Source organism: Chaetodon trifascialis, chromosome 19 (assembly GCF_039877785.1).
Source record: "Chaetodon trifascialis isolate fChaTrf1 chromosome 19, fChaTrf1.hap1, whole genome shotgun sequence".
In the NCBI taxonomy this organism is placed as follows: Eukaryota; Metazoa; Chordata; class Actinopteri; order Chaetodontiformes; family Chaetodontidae; genus Chaetodon; species Chaetodon trifascialis.
Genome location: NC_092074.1, coordinates 9,487,501 through 9,513,132, shown reverse-complemented (window position 1 = coordinate 9,513,132; position 25,632 = coordinate 9,487,501). Strand labels below are relative to the sequence as shown.

Below are 25,632 nucleotides of genomic sequence, written 5' to 3'. Positions count from 1 at the left end.
AGACAAATAGCATCCTGTTTCTAAGCTAATTATACAGAGTAGATGACTTTCTGATTGGATGCAGTCAGTTGACAATGATTTATATGAGCCAAGACAATTTAATCTATCCTAACATTTGGTTTGTGGCTCTATAACATTGACTCCATTCAGTTCCCAGAGTCAATTTTGCAATCAAGATTCCTCCCATGCTTTTGGTGAACACAGAGGATGTGTTCATGCGTCAGCCGATGTGGCATTGTAAACACAGGGATGTTTTACTGGACAACTATCTTGAAACAGTATTAACACTGGTATTCTGGGATGAGGATGTTCTTTTCTCACAATCTCTCCTTCTTCCCTCCTCTTTTCTTCCACATGTTATTTCTCATCCCTCGTCACTCAAAAGCAGTGATCCGGCCTAAATTTAGCGCCGCTCAGAAACTTTACCATCACATAGATTTGTGTCTGTGATGTGATGTCTTGATATGTCCTTCAGCTGGGAACCTAACTTCAGGCATAAAAAAGTCCCTCATTATTCTCTCATGTCATCATCTGTGTGTGTGTTGCATTTTTAGCCTGGTTCCTGCATGAGCACACACACAGATATGAGAGCACATATGCAGCATCATACATACTCTATGTGTGCATGACTTAAAGCATATGTACTCACATGAATACTCACATAACCCTAACCAACACCACCCACACACACACACACACACACACACACACACACACACACACACACACACACACACACACACACACACACACACACACACACACACAAATAAACATGTTATGGCGGACGGCTAATGACGTAGCGTAAGACAGAGCACACAGATGCGCTGGCTGAATAGATTAAAGCATTCATCCAGTGACACAGCTGTGCTCTCTTTGATGCCTGGGCATGAAACTGCAGGAAATTACAACAAAAGAGGGATGCAGAGACTGAGCTGAAATAAAAAAAGAGATCCAGTCTGATGTGTATGGCATGTTAACACTGTGTAACTTGTCAGAGCAGCAGCTGCAGGCTAATGCTCGTGTCGTGTGCCCATTAGATTGATTGATATACCTCCGCATTTGTGAACTACTTGTAATGCTTTAAGACAAATAGGAAAGTGGTGTTTGTTATTACGCAGTTACTGACCAACACTTCACAATTCACAACTTTATTATGAACAGAACCGATAAAGCCAGCCTCTTCTCAATCGAAAGATTGTGCAGATGAACCAGGGTCTTTATGTACAGGAAGCAGCCAGTATGTTTTCATGTGTTTGGACTAACTTGTTGAGTTGTAACTGGGTTAAATGTAGCTATTACTGTGAGGAGGGGCTAAATGTGCAGCATATAGGCTTGTTAGTGGTATGTATTCGATGGGAGTTTGCTGCCACGTTATTTGTTTTTTTTGTCAGAGGAGCTCCAGCAGCCTTGCAGGGTTCTGGTTGTGCAGCGCTGCCAGTGTAGCTCTAATTAAGCCAGGCACGAGTTTCTTTTAAACCCCCGGTGTGTTTAAGGGAAAAAAAGACAACTCCTTAAGTCAGCCATGAGATGCAGGAAGAGGAGGAGGAGGAGGAGGAGGAGGAGGAAGCCGCATGCTGCTGAAATATATATGGGCTGCACATCTTTGTTGTGAGTTTTACTGCAACAGAGCAAACAAAATGGTGGACCCCTCTAATGACAGCAGTGAAGACCAAATTTCTAATTGGTTAACAAAGCGATCATGTAATTCTGAAGCGATTATCCTTGAATTCATTTGGGCAGATTAGACACTCATGTCCATTAACATTCCTCATATGGCAACATATGCATATATATACATATGCTTCCATTTACATTATCTGGACCTTAAAAATAGCATGACCTCCTTCACCTAAAAGCCAACAGCAGAAACTAGGTCCTTCACCTCTTTCAGCCATGTAAGCTGCTGTCTTGCCTCTTTTGTAATGCTCCAGGAAAGAGACAGATCTCCTGATTGTGCAGTTATGCAGTATGCTACAATGCATTATGAATTATTTGGCTTTGTTTTTCCCCTGTTGTTCTATTATCCTTCTAGCTAAGCCTCTTCATTTCCTCCGCCTCGGACGGCTGTGCCACTGTGCATTTCCCTCCCTGTAATTTATCCATCTGCAGAAATGGACCATGTGTGTGGCTTTGTGTGTGCGTGTGCACTGAGTAATAGGAAACGTTGTGTTTAAGGGTGATGATTGCTGTGGCCCTCGTGGTTTACAAGCAGACAAGGTAATGATGGCTACTACTTTCTCAGCTAGCTCCAGTCAGTCCGCCTGAAGTGAGTGAGTGTGTGTGTGTGTGTGTGTGTGTGTGTGTGTGTGTGTGTGTGTGTGTGTGTGTGTGTGTGTGTGTGTGTGTGTGTACTTGTGTACTTGTGTGCTGAGGAGCAGGAAGTGGATCTGAGAGCTGTCATGATTTACACACAGTAGCTTGGGGTATTGCTAGACATCTTCATGAGAAACATTGGCTCTGAATGTTTGTAGCTGCTGTTATCAGTTGTTGCAAGCTAGCTAATTAAGCTAACATTAGCATCATGAAGTGGTTGAAAACACTGACTTTTTATCTGTCATTGGTCAAACTACTGTAGTTGTTAATAATGTCCTCCTTGATCTTTGAAGTAACATTTGCTAGGAAGTAACAGTCACTGCTTTAGGTTGTAAGCTAGTTAGCCAGACTATACTTTTATAGCATAGAGCAGACAAACATATTTAATCCATTCCTTATGTTTTTTCTCTTGGGTTTTGTTGTGTTCAAAATTCACCACCCGAGCAATCTTTTTAAAGGTGTAATATGTAAGAATCTGCTACCTGTTGAATTCATAATCCATATCACGCAAGTTAAGGCTAATTGTTTCTGTGCTGTTCACTATTTAGCTTAGTTAGCCATGCAGCTAGCAGTCCTATTAGCTGACTCTGCCTGGACTGGGAGCTCAGAGCACCGGGGGGGCGTGTTGGTGTTGTTTACACTGCTAGAACTGGAGCTTTTACCACTGGGACAAGGAGGTTTTCAGGACTGGGACAGGGGGACCCAGTGAGGAATGCTGGTATGGAGCAGCACCAGAATGGCTGCCAGAACTGGAGCTGGCCAGGTGGGCAAAGGAACCAGACTCAGCAGCCGCTCAGTGAACACAGCCAGACCAGAACAAAACGCAGCCTCCAACACAAACTGAGGTGATTTACAATGACTCTGACCAGGACTCTGACTCAGTGGACGACGAAGACACGTTGGGTTCAGGCTGGAACAGGAGAAGGGTGAAGTGGGTGAGGAATGAAAAGAAGGTCAGGCATCAGTCAGCACCCACCTGTGGAGGCCTAAGATTTCCTATTAGACTATGACTTAAAGTATAAATTCATATTATAGGACAGGACAGGGCTAGCTGGTTAATATGATAATTTTAATTTCTGAATGTTCTGAACTAAAATTCTTACATTTTACACCTTCAAATGCTGAGAATTGCTTTTACTACAACCGCACTTCCTCAGGAGTTATCTGTAGGATCTCTTACATTATGGAGGATTTTAAAGACCTTTTTTTAAAATAAGTGGCATTAGCTAAACATATAATCTGACATCTGACACGGGAAAAATGCTATTTTGAGCCTTTTCATTCATCTGTGAGGCCTTTTGATGGCTCAGTGCTGACATGAAAAATCAGTACATTGCTATTAGCTATCTTATCTGATAGACTGTCCTTGAAAAAAACACACATGCATGACGCCTGCTACATCTCATCTTGCACATGCCAATCATTGTCTTCATCAGCACATCTGTGTGCGCGCGTATGTGTTACAATGTATTTATAGCATGTTATATTGAAATTTGTGATGAGTACATTCATTAATTAATAGAATCCTGTTTATGTAAAGTAGTCAGACATAAGGACTAATAGGAGCTGGTACAATAGGAGAGGGTGAAGCAAAAGAAAGAGCAAAAAACAAATGAAGAGAAAGAGATACAGGGGGAAATAAGCTTTAGTTTAACTGTGTGATATCTGAGACAAAAAACACACCCAGTGTCACTTTGTTTCAGTTCCGCATTTGATTTTAACAGCCTCTGACTGTATTATCTGCTCCTACTTCTTTTTCTTGGGATACAGCAAGTAAAGCAGGGGAGTTAGAGCCAAAGCAAAGATACAGAAAAATCCTTTACTCCTTTCACACTTCAGTACCATTATGAGAGGTTTAAAGGACATTTTTTTCACTCTTTATACAAAGTTAGTGCATCTTGCAATGCCTTGGATTCATACTGCAACTCCTTAGGTGGGTCCCAACGCCCAAGATTGGGAACTAGCACCACAGACACTCAGTGGAATGCGGTCACATAGCTGCTGGTGGGTGCTACTGGCAGGAATCAGTGGGTATATGGGATGTGCATATCAGTAGCTTTTCCACGGATCTTAGGCCTGAGACTAGCATTCAGACTCACACTCATACATTCATGTACAAACTCACATATCGACACACGGTGGCCCTAATCCCGGCATGTTATCGGTGAGCATCAGTGTGTGAAGTCATGTGGATTGGTATGAGTCAGCGGCTGAGCCTCAAACTCTGTGCAGCTGAGATCTGCTGATGAGAGCATCTCCACTGGATGCATGTCATCCTTTCACACCCCAATCCACCACTGCCAAGCAGCCCACTTTAGCTCAGAAGCTTTTTAGTGGTAGAGAGAAGACAGGATATATTTCCTACTTCACATACACACAAGACTCTGTAGTCAGGAGACCAGTCAAAACTTTTATGTGGTCAAAATGATCAGCTTTTGCAGTTTTGACTGCTACTGCACTACTCAGATGTTTCACAGAAAACAACTTACAGATGCTGTTTGCTTTATATTCCAGAATACAAAGAGATGTTTTGTGTCATGCTCTAGAGACTCTGGATAGAGAACAGGTTTTGTTAGTCCACAAATGTTTGTTTCAGCTTTTACTACTCAACTTTATTTCATTGTTGGCACAAACCTCAAAATGAACCTGTCTCTGCATCAATGGAGCAGGTTCAGTACTTGTTCTTATTTATTTATTGATGCAGTTGCTCAACATGGGACACAGTAGGTCTGTCTGCGCTCATTGGCTCTTTCATGTCTGTCTCTATTTGTTTGCTTTTCAGCAATGAACTAGTATTGTCACCATACACATGCAGGTCAGTTTGTGATGATATTTTTGACCATTGACCTCTGGTGATTATCTCATTAAGGTTTACCCTTTTAAAGTATTGACGTCACCATACAAATACATTTCATTTCTGCAGCTCGATAATGCAGCTGTATATAATGTAATAATGTGTCAACCTGTACCAATTCATCAAAGTGTCGACACAAACTTAACAGAACATTCGGGAAACAAAGGGCTGAAGCTCTTTTAGAGAAAAGCAAGGTTGCTGAAATCAAAGGGAATATTTCAAAGACAAAAGTAAAGTGAACATCAGCATTACCTTCCCAAGATGAAAGGGACTTCGGAGGGATGCAGATGTGTCTTATTGAGTGCTGCTGAATTGGATGCTGTTTTTTGAAGCTGGGTGAGTTTGCAGCTTAGTTGTTAGTCTGAGCTGAGTGACTGTATTGTTATTTTGAGCCAGGCCTAAATTGAATAGAAGTTTGTTAGATCAATAGAGCTGATACAGTAGCCACTGGCTGTCTTTTCTCAATGCTGATACAAACGTTTTTCTCTGACTTCTCCAATATTTGCTCACGCCAAATCCACTGACATATATCACACAGTATGTTTGATACATGGTATTTATGTTATGTAGACGTTACAGTCTCAGTAGACAGTTTCATATTTCTGCACTCTGAATCTTTACCCTGTCTTTACACTGTGCCACAACTGAAGAAATGTCTTGCAAAAACCGATATTATTCTGATATATGTATGTCAGACAGCAGATGGAGCCTGTGGGGAGCATTGTTTGTAACAAACTGAAATCAGTGAGCATTGACTTTCTGTTCATAAATGGCACTGGACCTTGTTTTCACATAGTTCCAGCAGATAGTTTTTCCCCATATGAAAGTCAGCGAAATGTGGGTCAACATTTTTAGGGTGCTGGTGCTGGCAATGTTCACTGTCCTACAGCTGCCACTGTGGCATCAAGTGTGTGAGAGAGCATGCAGATAACTGGTCTGAATAACTGTCTGTTATCTTTTAATCAGGTCGGGTGTAAACATTACAAAATGAGATGGAGCCATAGATAGACTGTTTGTTGGCTGAAACTTGCAGTCCTGCCTAGCTCTCACTTCAGAATCATTCACCTCCTGCAGCATTATCTTACCTGCTAGCAGTAGGCTAACAGATTATAGCACACTTTCTTCTCTTTGCTTGGTTATACTACTTGCTGGAGGGCATTTAATAATAGTGGTGTATTTTGCACATAGCTAAGTGTACTGTCTTGATAATCAGTCAGCAGACATGCATAAATGTGATTAAAATGGAAATTTCTCACTTGTTAGCTTGAGTGCATGCAGTATTTATGTTTAGACACCAGAATACCGTGGCCAATGGAAGGCTTGTCCCAATGGTCTTCTGTTTAGTGTGACTGCCATAGACACATTGCTAATTGTTCAGCACTTCATTGATTGATTGTTCACAAATTTTGCTGTTAAAAAGAAAAAGCATGGCTGTCTGCTTACGATCATACAGAATGCACTTCATTGAACCCAGATAGTTTAGTCAAAGGATGACCCTTCTCCTATACATTACTGTGCTCTCAAATAGGACAGAAGCAACATACCTCTGTTCAGGCCTGTCAAGACAGTGGTAATGTAGGTCAACAGGTATAAGCTCCCATCTACCATTCGCAGCTAAAGACAAGTGGGGTGGAAGAGGAGGCAGTGGGATGCAAGCATCATACAGAGAGAATGGACAGTGGGGGGGAGGGGATTAAGAGGGAAGGGAGGCAGATGATTGGTCCACAGACTGTAGTGGAGGTCCGATCAATGTTTTATAAGTATAACTGCTCTGTTTGTAGGCCAGACTTATCTTCCCTCTCCCATGGTTGGGCTAATGGTGGAGCTGTGAGTCATACTGGGCTGTGTTGTTGAGATAACCCCTTGTATTGTATGTGTGTGTGTCTGCGTGTGTGTGTACCCGTGTATTACTCACATTGTGGGGACATAAATCTGTTCATACAGTCACATTGTGGGGACTTGCCATACTTGTTGGGACCAAATGCAGGACCCCATAATGTAAATCATTAAATTTTAGGGTGAAGACTGGGGTTAAGGTTTGGGTAACAGTTAGGCAAGTAGTGGCCATTCCTCAGGAACCACAACTTCATTGATAAAAGTATACCCCCAGGGACTGATTGTTCCTGGCCTCAACCAAAACTGGCACTCCATGAAGGGCTGGTAATGCTGCTGGACACGGGAATTGTTGAAAATGGTTCAATGATGCCTATTGTGTATGTAAGCTGTAGTAGTGTCAAACAATGCTGGATTTAACTCCAGCTGCTAGCATAGACAACAAGGTCAACAACGGCTGTAAATCATGATCTATGTCGAATGAACTGATGGCAGTTAAGGCTCTTTCTTTATGGTCATTGTTGCAAAATCAAGATCTAGATGTCCTGATTCACCCGCTTGCTTGCAGAGCGTTATCTCCATATTATTCCCCTATTTCCTCATGCTCTCTATTTTTTCCTCTCTGTCCACAAGTACATGGTCACATGACCTTTTACTCTTTAAATGAGGTCACACTGCGGCCTCTGCTGCATGTGTGGGGCTTTCTGCGGATTAATAGTTATACTAGAAGTGGCTTGGAGCAGTGGTGTAAACTGCATAGTCCTCTGCTGTTATGGTGAAAATCCCAGGCTGCATCATCTGTCAAAGCTGACATTTTTCTTGGTGTCCTTGGCTGAAATGTGACGGATTGATATGCTGTCAGAGCCATGTTATCCAGCTCATAAATAGCAGGCCTTGCCCCAGCTTTTACAGAGGCATGACCCCTGCCATACCAGTCTCACACATGGAAACTGCGCTGTTGTTTTTCAGACAGAAAAGCTGTCAAATGAGAAGGTGTCTCGCTTATCAGTTGATCATTCGCTAAACCCTCGCCCTAAATGGCAATTTTACGATTATAGCTTAGCAGTCGTAAGTATTCATATTCCTCACGTGCTTAATTTTAAAAAAGCAATTAGCAAAAGTTTAAGGAAGGATTTAAGGATTAAACTTTGTGTATAGCTTCTTTCAAATAAGTTGTGAACATTGGCCTGTCCATTTAACAAGCTCATTAGCTACACTAGTAACCTAGCATTACTTCCAAGGCCAGCCAGGAACATTTTATTATCTAACTACGTTTTGTGGGGTTGTGGATTATGTAAAAATAACCAAAAAAGGCCCTGTTCACAATAGCACATTCGCTATGGAGCGTTTGCCGACTGTGTGGAAGCTAGTCCTGGTTGCTACTGTATCAGGATGTGGATAATTAGCAGCTCTGTCACTTTACATTTCAGCCATAGCCAAACTTATTATCCGAGACACCATTACATTTGTCAAACACATATGCAGTAGTGCTCCATCTGAAACTGTAAAATCTGCAAGCAAGGCGGTCATTTCAGCCATAAAATTGATGCAGATGTTTAGAAATGAGAAGCCGTCATTTGTCTACCACTGAAATCATGCAGCCATTGTTTCAAAAATAAAGACTTTCTAGCGGTACTGTTATCACTGTAACCTGCATATGCACCGTGCTAGGATGGATAGCGTGACAGGTGTAGCGACATTAGCTAAAGAGCATGGGGCTTAGAGAATGGTCAATTGTGAAAGATTATGTTGTTCACATAGAAAAGACTGTTTTGACCTCATTATAGCTGTCTTGTTCCTACTCTGTAAGCACCTTGGCTCACACACACATATACACACTTCCTTATCCACACACTTGCTCTAGCATGCAGGAAATGTGCTGGGTCGTCCACTTTAACGCACACCTTGCTCCAGCAGTTTTCAGCCGGGCAACATTTCTACATAACAATATGTCCCACACATAAACAAGCAGCCACACCGTGCGCTGGCTGGCTCCACAGATGCTCAACCCACATCTTTTACATCTCAGCCTTAACCATTTTCCCATAACACCGGGAGGGAAGGCTTCTTGCCGAGCTATCAATAATGAACGATTAAGTCAAGGTTTAACATTCTTGTGTAGATAATGGGGTGGAAAGGAGGAGGCTTTCAAAGAACAGAGTGCTTTTAGTCCAGAAAACCACCAGCAGGAAGCACAGATGTTTTAATGGTCATGACCTGTAGGCTGTGGGTTACTTTTCAAGCACAAATGGTCACAGATGATGAATTACTTATTAAAATAGTAATCATTAACGCTAATGTACAGTATTTTTTTAATACACTTCTTCCAGTAAACATGCCTTTTAATATTGACATCACATGTGTTTTGAACAGGATTATCAAAGGAAAAAATGATTTTGCGTCACCTAAAAACAAATTCCATGTATGTCAGTCTATTGATTGATCAGGCTTTCCTGATCAACACATATTTGACTCTGATGTAGACTTTTTTAAATTTGTTTTTACAGCTGCTGTGAATGTACTGTGTCATGTATACGCAGTAAGTGAGGATTTTGATGTGTCTCGGTATCTATGTTGAAACCAGAATAAACCTGGTTGGAAATTGAAGTTTTCATACTTCTATGTGGTACATAACCTTTATTTCAACATTATTTTAGTGGCCTCAACCAATACATCTTGAAATCATCAAATCATAGATACCTGGAGACTTGGGGGTGATTGGGTTAAATTTGTGGGACAGTTGGGAACAGTGAGTCAAGCAAGGCACTTAATCCCAGCAGTTCCAATAAAGAATGGCATTGAGATACAGATTGTAAGTCATCCCCCAAGTGTGAGTGCTTCAGGAGGTTTGTGACCTTTCTTTGCCCCGCTCACTTAGCCTGACCGTTAACTCAGGAGCAGAGCTAGCTGCAGTCTGTTGCTCTTAACACCTTTTGAATACTTGATAATGTGCACTGGAGCAAGTCAGCAGCAGTGATAAAACCTAATGGAGGATGGTGGGTACTTTTACACTGTGGGTAAATATGTACAGTGCAGGCAGGTAATAACAGGGAAGGCTCAGTCAGCATTACATATTAATAGATTAAAAAAAAAAACACTGAGCACTTATTGAAAAGAGGAGAAAGTTGTGTTGTTTCGCCGGATACCATTTAGTCAGATCATCATCTGCCGTCGCTTCCTGTACAGCGTCTTAACTGTTCTGACATTATATAAACGCATCCACTACGGCTGTGGTGCACTAGGCATCAATACCTGACAATACACAAATCCACATAGACACACACCCAAACACACACACACACACACACACACACACACACACACACACACACACACACACACACACACACCCAGATGCTAACATAAACAAATAGTCGCAGAGTGCCCTGCAGTGTTGCCAATCGTTCTCTTTGTGTCTGACCGCTTCTATGAAAAGGCTTCTTTCAGATTTGAAAAAAGAAACATTTGTCTCCTCAGTCTGGTTGTGGACGATGTCTGCATACAGATGTTAGCCCGGAGGCACTGAAACTAATACCATATGGCCAAGACTCCTTTTCACGTGCTTGATAATGTTGACAGCGGGACTGAGAAATGGTTATTCCTTCATTCTTTATCAGCGTCAGGGCTCTGATGCACTGAATAGATATGAATAGTTTTGCTTGTTGGCTAAGATATACAGCATGTTGGACTGTGTGTAAATAACTAAACCACAAGAAACAGCAACAGGTGTTAAGAGAAGATATATTATTGTACATACTGTGTACACTTTTATAAAAATCCTTCTTGCTGTAGTATTTGTTGTACCTTTTGGTCCAGTCTGGAGCTTATTGTTTGTTGTGTCATTGTGTTATTATTCCAAATCTCAAAACCCTGCAAATTCTTTCTGAAGAAATGTGTTGGAAAGCTGCATATTTTAAAGTCTGGGCTCGGACCAGGAGGTGGGTTGCAGGGAAACAATGCATCACTGGAGAACTGAAAAACATAATCTTTCACTAATATGTGCTGGCTGCAGAAAAACGTGGTAGGAAATAGGTAAATTACAATTTGTTGCCCCCCAAGTTTCTTTTTATTGAATAGTGGAGTGAATGTAAAAGTCACGAGACACAAGGCAAACCCTGTTTCAAATGAAAGGAACAGGTGTGTGCTGATGGTCTGAAAACAACAGGTTTATTCTAGTGTATTCAGATGATTTGGCCCACTTATGATCCATAACTTGGTCATCAGTTGGAGCTGCAGCAGTGGATGTGGCGCTCAGCTCATGGAGGCAAATAAGGTACTTTAAAACCATTAGTGCTTGATTGTCTGCAATTCGCGACAAAAAGCGTGCTTATTCTTGGATTCCTAACTCAAATCTGAGCACTCATAGAAATCATAGAAAAACTATTCTCCTTGTAACTCCAGGGCTTGTCTTTGCAGTATTCTTCATTATCAAGGTAATCCAGTGATGATTATCTGTGGTGACAATCAAAAATAGCTGATAGTTAATTTGGCAAACTTTGAACGGGGCCAATTTTTCAAAAGGTAAACAAATATGGGGTTAGGAGCTGGGATGCATGGGAGTGAAAGCTGCTCCTTCACGTTTAAAGTGGCTGGCAGGCCTGTGATAGTATTCCAGGCACTGCTAACTGGAAGCAGGCCCAGAACATGCTGCAGGGATGACATATTCCATACAGCCAGGGAACGCCTCGGGAGGAGCTGGAGGATGTGGCTGGGGAAAAGGATGTCTGGGTTTATCTACTGGGCTAATCTAACTAAAGTGTCCAGCAGAAGAACGGGAGCCAGATAAGTGGTGGAAAATGGATGGACAGCATTGGTCAGCCATTCCCCTTTTAACAAAATCCTGGTCTCTCATTTGATGTGTAAAAGCACGAGCCTCTTCTTCATGAGGCAGACATGCTAAGACATTCTGAATCCTCCCGTGAGATTTCATCTTAGAGCCACATGAAATTCATCAATACACTACCAGAGACTTTTTTTTAGTGAGTTTGAGTTTCTGTCGTTGTGCTGGGACACACAGCTGCTCGCATGCACATGTGCACACATGTGCACACATTCTTTCTCAGAGTGCGACACACACTCCTCTGTCCTCAAGACTGCAGAGATCTCATTAAGACAACTCTCCTGATTGCTCAGTACCTCCCAGAGTCGCCCCCTCCCTGCTATATTCATCCATTATGTTACCACATGAGGAGATAGCAACAACTTAAGCCGATCCCCTCACTCGACAGCGAGAGATCAGTGAGAGAAGACGGCGTCTGAACTGGATATCCTCCCTTTCACAAAACCTCTGACTGTTTTTTGCAGTAATTTTGATGTTGCTAAACATCACACCTCCAAAGACAGCCTGCACTTTGCGCTAAAATACTTTGCAGGAATTATCATCATATTATCATTTATCTCTCTAACAAGCGTTCATCTTGTGACAGTTATGATGTAGCCACCCATTAGCTGTGGTGCCACATCGATGCTTTTAAAGAGTGGGGTACTTAGCATAGCCAAATCAGCCTCAACTGCCATAATTCTAGTTGTCTCCGTCTCTATTTAGTCTGCAGCTGTCCCTGCAGCTCCCCACCTCCAGAGCACTTGCATTACCCCTCTGCATGTGTTTGTGTTTGGCAGAAAGAGAGAGAGACTGACTGCTTGGATAAGACCCTTGAAGGTGGCATGTGTATTTATATCCAGTAGCACTTGTGGAGGGGTGTGTCTGCTGCTCAAGTCTTTTAACCATCAAACACATGCTCTCTTCCCATAATGTTTTAGCAGCTTTGTGGCCAAGAGGGCTGATATCAGAACTCCACAAACCACAGATAGGCAAGAAGATTTCATATTATTTTAGCATTTTAGCACTGCAATGATTAGTCGATTAATTGCTTGGTCAGTTGCCATAAGATTAGACACAAATATTTGGATAATCGCTGAATCATTTAAGTCTTTAACAAGCAAAGATGCCAAACATCTGATGCTTCCAGGAACTAAAATTTGAGAATTTGTGACTTACGTTTGTAGCACATGACTGAAAATGGACTATTTTGGGGTTTTGGACCATTAGTCAGACAAAGTAATACATTTGATGATGTCACCCTGAGCACTACTGGAGGATTTGGGGCATTTTTCATTGTTTTCTTTTTTTTTTTTATAGACCAAGCATTTAATTGTCAGATTGATCAATAGTGGAAATATTTGTCAGTTGCAGGCCTGCACTGTATTAAATAATGTACTGATGATTTTTATTGAATGATTGAACCTTCCACCCTGTGACCTCTGTGTAAAATAAGATAAGATAAGTTAACACTTTATTAATCCCCTGTAGGGGAGATTAGGGTGTTACAGGCTGCAGCAAAAGTAGCGGGAATATACAAAGGAGACATACAAGGGAATAAAAAATACAAAATAGAAAATCAAAAAACAACTCTGCAGCCTCCTCGTTTTTGTCCCCCTGATCTGAAGACCCTCTTCTTTTCATTCAGTAGGGCTTTCAGGCAGAGAAATTAATGTAGTCTGTAATGCAGGTTGTCAAACTGTCAGTGTCCTCCCCGCATGGACATCACAACACATCCCAGTCAGTGGAGTCAAAGCAGTCCCTCACTGGACTCCTCTGACCATCTTCTCACATACCTGATGGTTGGTGGTTGTTTATTCATCAAAGGTATGCATGCATGGAGCAGATGAACCAGGTTGTGATTGGAACAGCCCAGCGGGGCGAGGCGGGAGGAACTGTTAGCATCCTTTGTATTTGCACACAGTAAGTCCAGTGTTCTGTTGTCTCTGGTGTAGCATCTCTTATCGCTCTCCGTCATTTTCCTGTCTGCTCTCAGCATTTGAATCCATTCAAAAGAACACGTGAGTCCGATGTGAGTTCGTTTAGCCAAGTCTCTGTGAAGCACATGATACTACACTCCCAGTACTCCCTCTGCAGTCTGGTTAGCACCATTAGCTATTCCACATTATTGGGGATAGATCTCACATTCACCATACCACGAGATGGTATAGATGGTTTGTCCCGTCTTTTCTTGTCACGGCACTTTGCCCCATCTCTGCATCGCCTCCTCCTTCTCCTTATTTCCGCGGGCATCTCTTGTCTTTCCACTGGTAGTATGTTCGTGCTGCACAGCGCTAACCGCTGTCCCCGAGTGTAAACAGTGGAGCTGCGGCTAAAGGGATCTCCCAATGTTGTTTTAGATGGTCCAGAGGAGTAAAAAGCAAATCACAAGTCTCACCAGTTGTACATCCATAAGCGTGCACGGTCGACCAGGACTTGTGACAGAAAACACGAGAAATGCACAAAACAACTAGCTGCCACTCGTGCAGCGCCATCTTAAGAGATGTGTCAAAGGATGTCACAACACAGTTGACAGTGAATGCAATCCACACAGTAAAAGATCATTATGCAATGAACTGAAACAATAATAAGATCTGTCTCTGCTTGGGGATTTTCAGATATCCTACAGTATTGACATAATATCTTAGCTAAACTGTGCCATAGGCCCTGTCATGAACAGCACGTGTTGCTAGCAGTATTGGCAAAGTTACTTTCACAATGTAATATTTTACATATTAACATTTATTTTCATTTCAGTATTACTGTCTGTGTAGATTAATGTGTAACTGATTGCACTACTCTTGCGTTACTTTCACTTTAATAGCCGCAGAGGTTCAGCTAGCATTATAGGCTATAGATTATGGTTATATTTTGGATTGTATTTATAATGTGTCAGTACTATAGCTTCAGCATAAGCTGGTCTTTATGGTAATGTCAGCTTTCCTTATGACTGATTTTGACAGAAATTTTGCTGACAAGCTTTATCAGATGCATTTTTCCTGCTCGCTCAGCTCACACAACAGATATGTTTTAATCGATGCAGCTGTTGGCACCGGCTCTGTGCAGGCTTGCATCTCACCTGTGTCTCACCGGCGTAACCACGAGCTGAAGCATTTATTTACGCTTCAGGATTTTATTTTTAGTCATTACGAACATAAACGCAAGTTTACTACCAAATAAAAAGGCACTGAATAACTATGTTTATCTACATTTTGCATCCTAGGTGACGCAAAGTGTGCTGCTCTATGGACAGAGCCAGTCACACACCCCAGCAAACAAAAAGACGTCCCCAGAACGTCCCCTGAAGGTCTTCACTGAACGTCAGCTAAACGTCTGTGTGGGGTTCCCGTTCAGTAGCATGCTCACGTACATTATGAAAATACTGAAACTGTCTATATAGTCTGAACTTCAGGAAGAGTGTTTGGGTATTTTGATGTTACAGACACAGTTGACTTCTACCTTGAATTTCTCATGTTTTACTCACTGGAATGTTTCACAGCTCATTTGCGCTGATGTTTGTGGGTTTTATAACATAAAACAGTCAAAACCTCAAAAAATAGAAATTCTGTGGGCGGGTAGTTGATCATTTGTCCTGTGTGTGTGTGTATTTGTTTGCCACTGAATATTTCATATCACCGACACACACACACAGTCTCTCTCCCTCTCTGTCTCTGTCTGTCTGTGAGGGAAAATACATCCAATGTAATCCTGACAGCCTTGCACTGCTTGTCTGAGTGTGTGTTTGCCCTTAGCACAGGGCCCGTCCCTGGCTGCCACCGCTGAATGTCCCCTTAGCATCGGCAGACGGCCAGACTCTGTCACAGCCGCTGACTGGACCAGCTGTTTGCCTCTCTTTCTTCCATCTTATCTCCTCCGTCACACTATCTGTCCTCCTCTCTGTGAAAGAGGCAGTGATAGGGCGCCTGGTGGTGCAGCACTTGACACTAAAGTTGATATCCACACATAGTGGCATCGGTGGGAGTTTGTGTGTTTGACAGGGCAGCCAGGACACAAACACCATCCTGTGGATTGTGGGAACACAGAGGACACTTACTCTCCCTGTTGTTTTTGCAGCACTGTTGACAGACAGACAAGTGAGAGGAGGACAGTGAAGGTCAGAGGGTGCTCAGTTTGGGACGCGGCTGGTTAAACCCAGTTAGACAAACAATGAAAGTGAAATGGGATGGGTCCGGGCTTAAGCTGTCTGGCCGTGCCTTGGTCCAGGCTGCTGGCGTAGGCACTTTTTTGTGCCCTGTGCTTCTCACATCGGGAGTTATCAGAGCATGCAGGCAGGGAGAGTCATAGCAGCAACAGCAGCAGCAGCAGGCTAGCAGTAGTAGTAGCAGCTCGCTGGGGGCTGCAGAGGGTCCGGAATCTGACCTGATTTGTCAATTCGATAACTTCAGTGAAGTGTCGCTCCTCCAGGGAATCATTCAGTGATCATGGTTCAGGCAGGGGACTCACTGTTTCATGTTTTGTTGAGAGAAAATTGAGGCGCATAATGGATTTATCAGGAGTGTAATTTGACATCAAAGCGCAACATCTGAGGAAGCTCTGATTGTCCTGGACTGTCTCGCCATGGCTTATCCAGAGCACTTTGATTGGTTGAAAGATACCGTCCGTTTTTTGCCAGGTAGGAGCAGCACCTTAATGAGTTTACTTGTACGCTGAAATAAAAATGGAAAAGTACAAAGATTAGAGACATCATCAGAGCTAATTCAACATGCTGCAGTGGCCTGACCATCCCTGGTCTTTTAACATGATTTGAATGAGAGATGTTTCAAGCTTGTCAGCGTGTTGTAAACACCGCAAATGCTAAAAAACATCGGCTTCAACAGAGGTTGTTTACTGCTCTACAAATCCATCTATGGGGAATGGAAGGTGAAATGCATGTATGTGTAAACAGTTCTTGAGCACAATTAAATTGTCTGAAGAAATAAGGTCTGGAGAGAACAAGTGGATGCAAATAAGACAGAATTGAACAGCACACAACAAAGCAGACCAGGACAAAAGAGGCGAAGGATAACAGAACCAAGACACTATTGATGAGGACGAAGGAATAAATTTTGCCTCACTTTATTCATTTTTCTGTCACTCAAACCTGCATTCAGGAATAGGGGAACAGGAGAACACCTTGAGCAAAATGCCATCAGGTTTTGGTTTTTGCCTGTGAAACATTTGACCTTTTAATTAAATTAGGAGCTCCTCCTCTTCCCCGCAGTGGCAAATGAAGCAGAGCACCCCTCCCTCAACTTGTTTATCAGAGGCAACTTGTGTCCTTTTCATGTTAGATTTTAAATTATGTATGAAATTTATTTGCATATTTGTGCAGGAGTCAATGTTCTGCATCTCAATACCAATTTATGCTTCGAAATTACAATCTAAGCGAGACAAATTTAATGTGGTGTTTGGAAAACACATGAATGCATCATGCTGCTGCAGAGTGCTAACATGGGCTTAGGAACCAAAAATAGAAATAGTGTATATACAGGCACCAACACACACACATGCAGAGTCTGCTGTAGTGTGGGGCAGGTTCCAGGTAAAGTGTGTGTGTGTATGCATGTGTTTAGGTGTTGTTGTACAAAAGGGGAACTGCCTGTGGAGGTTCAGATGGTGACAGATGGCTTTGAGACAAATCAGCCTGGGAGTCAGGATCTCTGCCCTGCAACTAGTCTCCCCTTTACGTATGTGTGCGTTAGTGTGCTGGTGTATATCTGTGTCTATGTGGAGTGTGAAACAAATGTAATTCGCGTGTGTCGGCGTATGTCTATGCATAGCTGAACATCTCACTGTTTTGTGCGTGCAGCATGTTAAACCAGTGGTTTGTGTACGCGAACGTGTGGTTATGTAATGTGTCTTGTAACAGCAACAAATTAATGTGACAGTGACATCAAAATATATTGCTTTGACGCATTTAAAGGGAACATGTTTGTGTGGCAGAAAAACATGCATTCTTAGTAATTCAAGCTTCACTCAGCTCCAGAGCCCTTAGAGCTGTGGTTTATGAGTGAGAGCACATGCAACACACTCACAGATAGACACACACACAGCCACAACTCACTCCAGTCTTACACACCTAGATTAATGGAGTTTCATAATCTCTGCCATATATTACTAGGTGCGATTTCTCATCAGAGTGACATTGTTACTCTTTGGCAGAATAACCTTGCAGGCATTAGTCTGAAACTTCACAAAGTGCTTTACAATCTGCCCATAAATTACAGCTCAAGAGGTGCTTATGTGGCAGCCATGAGAAGCTGTGCAGCGAGTAGTTCCTCTGGCCTCTGCGTGGAGGCAATTCCCAGAGGCATGTACACTTCAAGTACATCTCAGCCCAAACCTGTTTCCAATGTAGTGAGAGGGCAGCTGCTAAAAGCTCTGCAGGAGTAAGTTTGGACTGTGTGAGTGCGTAAACATGCACCTCCATCTGCTGCCTTACATGCATTGAGCGGTGTGTACGTGTGTGCGCACGTGTTGTTGTGTTTCTTAGCAGTTGAGCTTGGCCTAGACGACTTAAGCCCTGCTAGCTTTTAATAATCTCATTCCTAAGAGTACCATCTAGGTCAGGGGTTTGCATCTACTCTATAGCTGCTTACAGACCACAGAAAGGGTGAAAGATGGCATCCCAAAAACAGTTTTGCCTGTCATTGAATTAAAGTTTTACAGCAACATCTCTCTTGTCGAGCCCAAGCTAATCGACTGCTCAGTGAGTTCAGCTTTCTGTTCGAGCAGGTTATTTCTGAGCAGGTGTTTTTCTAAATGAATCTGTAACTGCACAAATGTATATAGCTCGCTATTGACATGCCGCTTGCCTTTAGAAATAATGGAAAGATTGCTACTCTAAATATTTAACTAGTTAGCTGGGCATGCTGATGTCTGCAGCTTAGGTCACAGCAGAGGAATACATTGTTGTCTTTGGCTTTTTGAAAGCTAGCCTGGTTGGAGTACACCTACAAACTTCCCCAAACTTCTAGTGGGCTAACAGACCACAGATACTTGTATAATTATGCACTCCGCTGCACTTCAAATCTTGCCCTTAGTTGGATGTGGCATTATGGTATTTTTGTTTTTGTTTGTACATTGCTCTAAGGTAACAAGGGCTTCAGCTGCCGCGTGTGTCAGCTGATGATTCAGTGCAAGACTGCGATCAAGCCCTGTTTAGTCACTGTGTGCTACATTGTGGTGACTGCGGAAGACAACTTTGCAGTCGATATTTACAAAATATTTGAGCGCTGCCTTCTGTCCGACTGTTCCTCTCCCAGGATGTTTTTCGGCTTTATCCTTGGCTTTGTCTTTATTTTGAGAATGTCATCTCTAATCAGCGTAATGCCTACATGTCAGTGTTTCATCTTGTAGAAGCCAACTCGTGTACATATTCTGAAAACAGAAACAAGGTCAGAAACCTCAGGTCGATTCGTGCAGGTTTAAGTGGACACCAGCCAAAAGGGCTGCTGACATGTTGGCGTTGCATAAGAGATTTGCAGCTCAGCATAAAAATGGAAAAGATGAAGGCATTTGTTCTTGCTTGTTATCTAAGGGGACACCTGTGGAGAGTATTTACGTCATGTGTTTTTGTGAATCAGACCATGTGATGGGTCGGGAGAAAGACAAAGAACAATCGTGTTTTTTTAAATGACCTACCTTTGTGTTAGTTAAAGGACCAACCCAGTGGCTTTGCGTGTTTAAGACAAACATCTGCTTACACCTTTCATTAGAGCCAATTATGTGCCAAAGCATGCAACCATATTTTAGCACTTGCATAAATTGTAATGGAAATTGAAATGTAGGTTGTAAGCACATAGGATTTACGGTGCAAACCCATTGGTAGGGTCCTTTAATTACACAGTTCAGTGGGTGGGATCACACCATAGTTGAAAAAAGTCCTCTATAAGCAGCTGTATTTATTCCTTCAGGGCTATAATGTGATATGCTGCCGTGGAAGTTCTTGTTGGATGCATCCTGCACTTTGATGTAGTTTTCTCGTGACTCATATGACTCACAGTTTTCAAGTTAAAAGTTGTATCTCACTATTTTGCCCACATGGATTTAGATCACATCATGATAAATATAAAATGATTTACTTTGGTTTGTACGTAAACCCTGTCTTTTTCTTTTTACTACAAAAATGCCATATTTCTACTCGCAGTCGATGCAGTGCATCCTTGAGTCTTTACAGTGTAAACCATGGTTGACAGGGAATGCAGCGTACAGGACAGAGTTGTGTAAACATGCCTGTGGGATGAGGTTTCTATCTATGACTTAACACCTTTTTGATCCAGCATTGAGCTTTCTAAAGGCAGCGGTGTGCTGCATAATAATCTGTTGTGCTATGATGCTGCTGTACGCATCACAAAAGCCTTAAGCCTTCTCAGCTTCCTCCTCTCTGTGACTCTTTACATTTTTGTCTCCTTCTCTTACCCTTGTTTCCTCTTTCTGTTCATTTCTCTATCTCTCTTTATCCTCTCAACCATGCTCTGCTTCTGTCTTATCTTCTGCCCCCACCCATACCCTGCTCTCTCTCCCTCTCATCTATCTCTCCATCTTTCCTGTTTGAGGCCACTAATTTGGTCTGTCTTGCTCTCCTGCAGGGAAATGCTTGGGAAAGATTTCCACCATTACATATTTTTTCTTGTCCATTTAAGGTTACATTCAGAAATAATAAACTTGTTGGTGACTTCTGTCATTGCATTAGCTCAGGGAGCACTGACAAGTCAATTAGTCATTTGCTCAACTAAACCTGATTTAGCACACTGCTATGCAGACTTCATTAACACTGTTTAGCACGTTTCTAATGTCTTATTCAGGAGTTGACAGTTTGCTAAACCTTCTGCTAATTCACACATATTAGACACAAACACAGTTGAACCTGGTACAGTATGTAAGAGTCAAAGCTAAGCTAACATTAGCAGCTCAGTAGGTTTACATTGCAGCAACTTCAGCAACACATGCCTTTGCATAGATTTAATGACTGCTTAGTTAATTATGTTTTTCTAAAACATAAGAAAACATTCAAACCATCCAAAGGTGGTCAAACAATTAAAACACCATTTATATTTATAATACTGTATGATGATGCCAGGGCCAGCCAGCTCTAACTTGACACATGCAAACAGGGGCAACATATGCTTTTTCTCCCCTTTAGACAATCTAGACATTAAATCCACCGTTGGATTTGCAGAGACCAGAGTTTGTTTGTTTTGTGCACGATGCACATGTACTCTACACATACGTGAATGAATGAATGTTTGGTATGGACTCGCACAGAAAACATCTGCGCAAAAGTCATAACAGAGGGGGCGAGCGAAAATAAGAAGGGGGGGAGGAAGAAGGATGACTTTGTTTTTGTCTGAGGACAATGTCTCCTAGAAGGGAAGGACACAATAGTCTCCATTCACTGCCACACCAACAACATCATGACATTTTGCTGCTATGACTGGACATCATGCATCCACCCAAACCACCAATACCACAATGGGATTTCCAAACAGTCCCTCTTGGTAGTGGAGTAAAATCACTGGCAGAAGCAGCTGCCATGCATGATGCGCCTCTGGTCATGGCTACACACTGTATTTAAATCCCTGTCAAACCTTACATAAAAAACCCCACAATCCTAAACTTGGCATGATTTTCCTTCTTTTTCTCTTCGCTTCAGTGCATCAGTTTTTTTTTCTTGTTTATGTTACATAATCAAAGTGGACACTTGGTTTTTCTAGCATGTTTAGACACTTTTGCTTGTTCTTTCCTCGGTTGTGTCCTGCAGCATTATGAGGCTGAACTTAGCATGCTGCAGAGCACATAACAGCGCAGCACAATATAAGCAAACATTCAGTTTAAAACTGGTAGTTACAGGCAATCTGTCTGACGTATCTGGGGTACTTCAGCTGTGCAGCTTGTAGGCTCTGCATGCAAAACCTAACTGATTACGATACTGACTTTATGATAACCAGGGCTCTCATCAGTTCAGTTATCTCTCTTAATATTGCCTGATTTTAAATGTAATTTAGTTTGCTGCGGTATGTAAGTGTTAATACATTTATAGACGTTCCTTACTGTGCAGGGCACCACAGTGTGCCATCTGTATGGCTCAGAATTGGATTGAAAGGCTGCTCAGAGATGGTTTGTGAGATACTGAAAGATCCTGAGGCATATTTAGACAACTTCCAAGTGTTGCTGCGCACCAGATCTCTACAAATGATTCTTTATTTTTACATGAGATAAACAAGTTTTATAGAGCTTATTCAGGTTTGCTTGTTAACTTGAGCAGGAGGGTCCAAACTTTTTTTAATGGCATACTTATCAAGCTGCTTTATACTGAGGATGATTAATCAAAAGTCTGAACACCATATGCAGTTAAGCCTGAAATGCGATTATTATTTTTCTCATTAGGGAAAATTGCATATGGTGGTTCAAAGTGTTGTCAAGAAAAAATGATTTTAAGTTAAAGCAATGCAGTCTCTGTCCACTCTTAAAAAATAGAGCTCATTACTGCTGTAATGACATTAAAGCGGGCTGCACGGTGGCGTAGCAGGTAGTGCGCGTGCCTCACAGCAAGAAGGTTGCCGGTTCGATCCCTGGGTCAGGCGGGGCCTTTCTGTGTGAAGTTTGCATGTTCTTCCCGTGCATGCGTGGGTTCTCTCCGGGTACTCCGGCTTCCTCCCACAGACCAAAAACATGCTCATTAGGTTAATTGATGACTCTAAATTGTCCGTAGGTGTGAGTGCGAGTGTGAATGTTTGTTTGTCATTGCATGTGGCCCTGCAATCGGCTGGCGACCGGTTCAGGGTGTACCCCGCCTCTCGCCCATTGTAGCTGGGATAGGCTCCAGCCCCCCGCAACCCCGAAAGGGATAGGCAGTATAGATAATGGATGGATGACATTAAAGCAAAATAAGGTTTAAGCATGACAGATTCAGCTGAATGGCATCTTAAGACAGCCTTGAACCGTACATATGAGTGTTTTTGCTTGTGCTTTGGCCTGTGCAACTGAACATATAATGCTTACCTGTTGTGTTTTCAGAGGAAAGCTACGTTAATAACAGAAACTCTGCATCCACTCATCTCGAAGCAGTGTCACCTTCCATACACAGTTAGATATAAATGAATGCATTTGAGGTCATAGTGCTGAAGTGAAGCACAGAATGAGGAAGACTGAAAAACAAAGTTGCCAAACCTCTGAAAGGCAAGAACTTGCACTGCCTTTCAAAATAAGAGTTTTCAGGCTATAGTCCACAGATAATGTGCAGTGATGGGTTTCAGCTCTGTATTTTTTTCACTGAAGTCAAACAGTCGGTCCTGTAGTTAGACTGTTAATCTGCAGCTATTTCCTTTGCTTCGCCAGGTTTGCCAGGGTTTTCCAGCATGTTTGGCAAGAAGAAGAAACGGCTGGAGATATCAGCTCCATCTAACTTTGAGCACCGGGTCCACACAGGCTTCGATCCGCGGGAGCAGAAGTTCACCGGGCTGCCGCAGCAATGGCAGAGCCTCCTGGCGGACACTGCCAACCGCCCCAAGCCCATGGTGGACCCCTCCTATATCACCCCCATCCAGCTGGCACCAATGAAGGTAGAGTGTGAATGGACATCAAACTGGGGACAAATCATTATCATTTTCTGACTTATCACTCATCTTTCTTCATTCCTCTGTTTCTCTCCCACCCCCACCTTCACCCACACCTCTGCTCTCTCCGTCTACTTGAACTTTTATCTGCACATTCCTTTTTTTATCCTCCACTGTTCTCAAACTATTTCTGTTACTTTTCTACCTTTGTCTTCTCACTCTGTATAACTCTGTATATATCTTTCACTTCAGTGTTGCTGGATCTCACCACTCTATCCTTGTTACACAAGTTGTTGTTTTTTTTTTATCTCAGGCAAAATAGATAGTTCTCTGGTGCCATCTGGCCACTTAACACTATTCAGATTGCCCTGGTATATGAACTTTGAGTCATATCATTGTGCGTTATGTTGCTTTAAACCTGCATTTAGCAAATTTTGAGATATTAAAGTAGCACTGATTGACTTCCTCATAGTGCCAAACTCACTGAGAATTAAAGCTAAAAGACAACTTTTAATAAACAATCAATAAAATAAACTCCTGCTCAACCCAGTTTCACATAGTCTGATAGTGTATGACCAGTAGCTTTTAGTTGCTAATATTAGCAAACAAAAGTGAGTCAGTTTATTGACTTCATGACTGTTCTCAAAAATGCCACATTTCAGTGGTTTTATAACAAAAGTAAAACAAAAAGTAACACCCACCATATCTCACTGGGAGACATTTTTCCTGCTTGAGGTCTTCTTCCACTCCCTCTCTGCCAGGTCACCCAGTGATGATGTCTTTAAAGCAGCTGATGCAGAAGTTCCCCTTCATCAGCCCACGTTACAGACTGCAGTGTTGGGTTGAGTCTCAACACACGCATAAGAGCAAAGTGGCAGAGGACTGGCATGAAGGACAGGGTTGAAATGTAGAAAGTTGAGCATCCAGCAGCTAAAGACGGAGATATTTGTGTCACATGTACTCGTGGTCATACAGTAGTATAGGATGACGTTTACTGTAACATGCCTGGTCAGCATTTGTTGCTTTTTCTATTAACTGTGTAAGTAAGTAGGACAATGTTTGCTAATATGTTAGCCTAAAGAACCTGACTGTTTGTCACATGCTGGTAAAAAATTGCTTAATGCAGCTTTAAAGACACTACCTTATTGAACTTTTCCATTTAATAATGTCACAATCTCAGAAAACGTAATGCATTTTCTTTTCCATCCGGCTGTGTGATTTCTCCCTCTTACCTCCCCTGTGACTGTGATTCTGTGTCTCCTCTTGTCTCTGAACCTTCTGAGTGTCTCCTCTGATGTGTTGTTGTTCATTGGCTCTTCTTAACATATCACATCGACACATTCGATCAACTGAAAAGGGGCTGTAGCTAATGATACACACCAAACCAACAAAGTATTTCTGTGCGCCTTTCTCTGGGTTGTAGCAGAACATATGGACTGTTTTTTTTAGGACCCTTTTCTTGCATACTTGAGATATTGGAGTTTGTATCTGGGTCTTCGCAGGGACACATGTTAAAAATGTGGTGTTTCTTCTCTTCCATTGTACTGTCTGTGGTCCCATCATACTGCATGTGACCCACTGCCCTTCAGCTTTAAGATCTAGGACCCTTTCCTGTGTGTGTTACAACACCTGCTTACACCATTTTTGTTGACCTTGATAGTATGTATAGAACATTCGCCCCATAAACATGTCGATTTTTAACTAATTGCTCATTTTTTGTGTTGAAGGTTGACTAAAAGCACTGCAGCTCTTTGCTGCATATGAACACATCTAAAACAAGACTAAAAGCACTATTGTGAGCATTAATCACCACGCTAACTTATATATTCGTCTCAGAGGAACCAATTACAGGTCCCGCTGACAGGAAAATACACGATCAGACATCCACAAAAGTCCTGTAACAGAGAACAGCAATATGCCACAGGAGATATCTCTGAAGAGGGGGAAACAAGAAAATAATTCTCTTGCTCTCTTCACAGATATCTCCCAAGAAAGTCCGGTCATCCGAAACGCCGTTGCCCAAAGTATGACTTCCTCTTCCCTTCTGTTTTTGAACCCCTCTTTGTTTTTTTTTTCCTTCTTGTTTATTTTTTTTGTTGGTCGCTCTCACACCTTTTGTTTCCACATCTCTCCTCCGCTGCCTGCTGCCATGCATTCAGGTGGAGGTGGTGTGTCAGCAGGAACAGGGAGGAACACTGAGAATGACTCCACACATGACATAACTACATCGCTCTGCCAAGTCTTTTCTTAGG

The 25,632-nt window shown here is 42.3% G+C and overlaps 1 protein-coding gene across 4 annotated transcripts in view; it reads left to right on the top strand.

The window, feature by feature from the left end:
- The window catches only part of pak5 (p21 protein (Cdc42/Rac)-activated kinase 5), a 63,582-nt gene that overhangs the window by 8,065 nt on the left and 29,885 nt on the right, over nucleotides 1-25,632 (top strand). Inside the window, exons 1-3 of one of the 4 annotated variants that reach the window (XM_070986919.1) lie at nucleotides 16,257-16,455; nucleotides 23,163-23,386; nucleotides 25,360-25,404. In XM_070986919.1, coding sequence (XP_070843020.1) covers nucleotides 16,401-16,455; nucleotides 23,163-23,386; nucleotides 25,360-25,404 — 324 coding nt within the window. In that variant the 5' untranslated portion in view covers nucleotides 16,257-16,400. Of the gene's footprint in view, nucleotides 1-15,897; nucleotides 16,456-23,162; nucleotides 23,387-25,359; nucleotides 25,405-25,632 lie in introns of those variants that run through there. The other 3 variants (XM_070986921.1, XM_070986920.1, XM_070986922.1) reach the window with 3 other exon arrangements.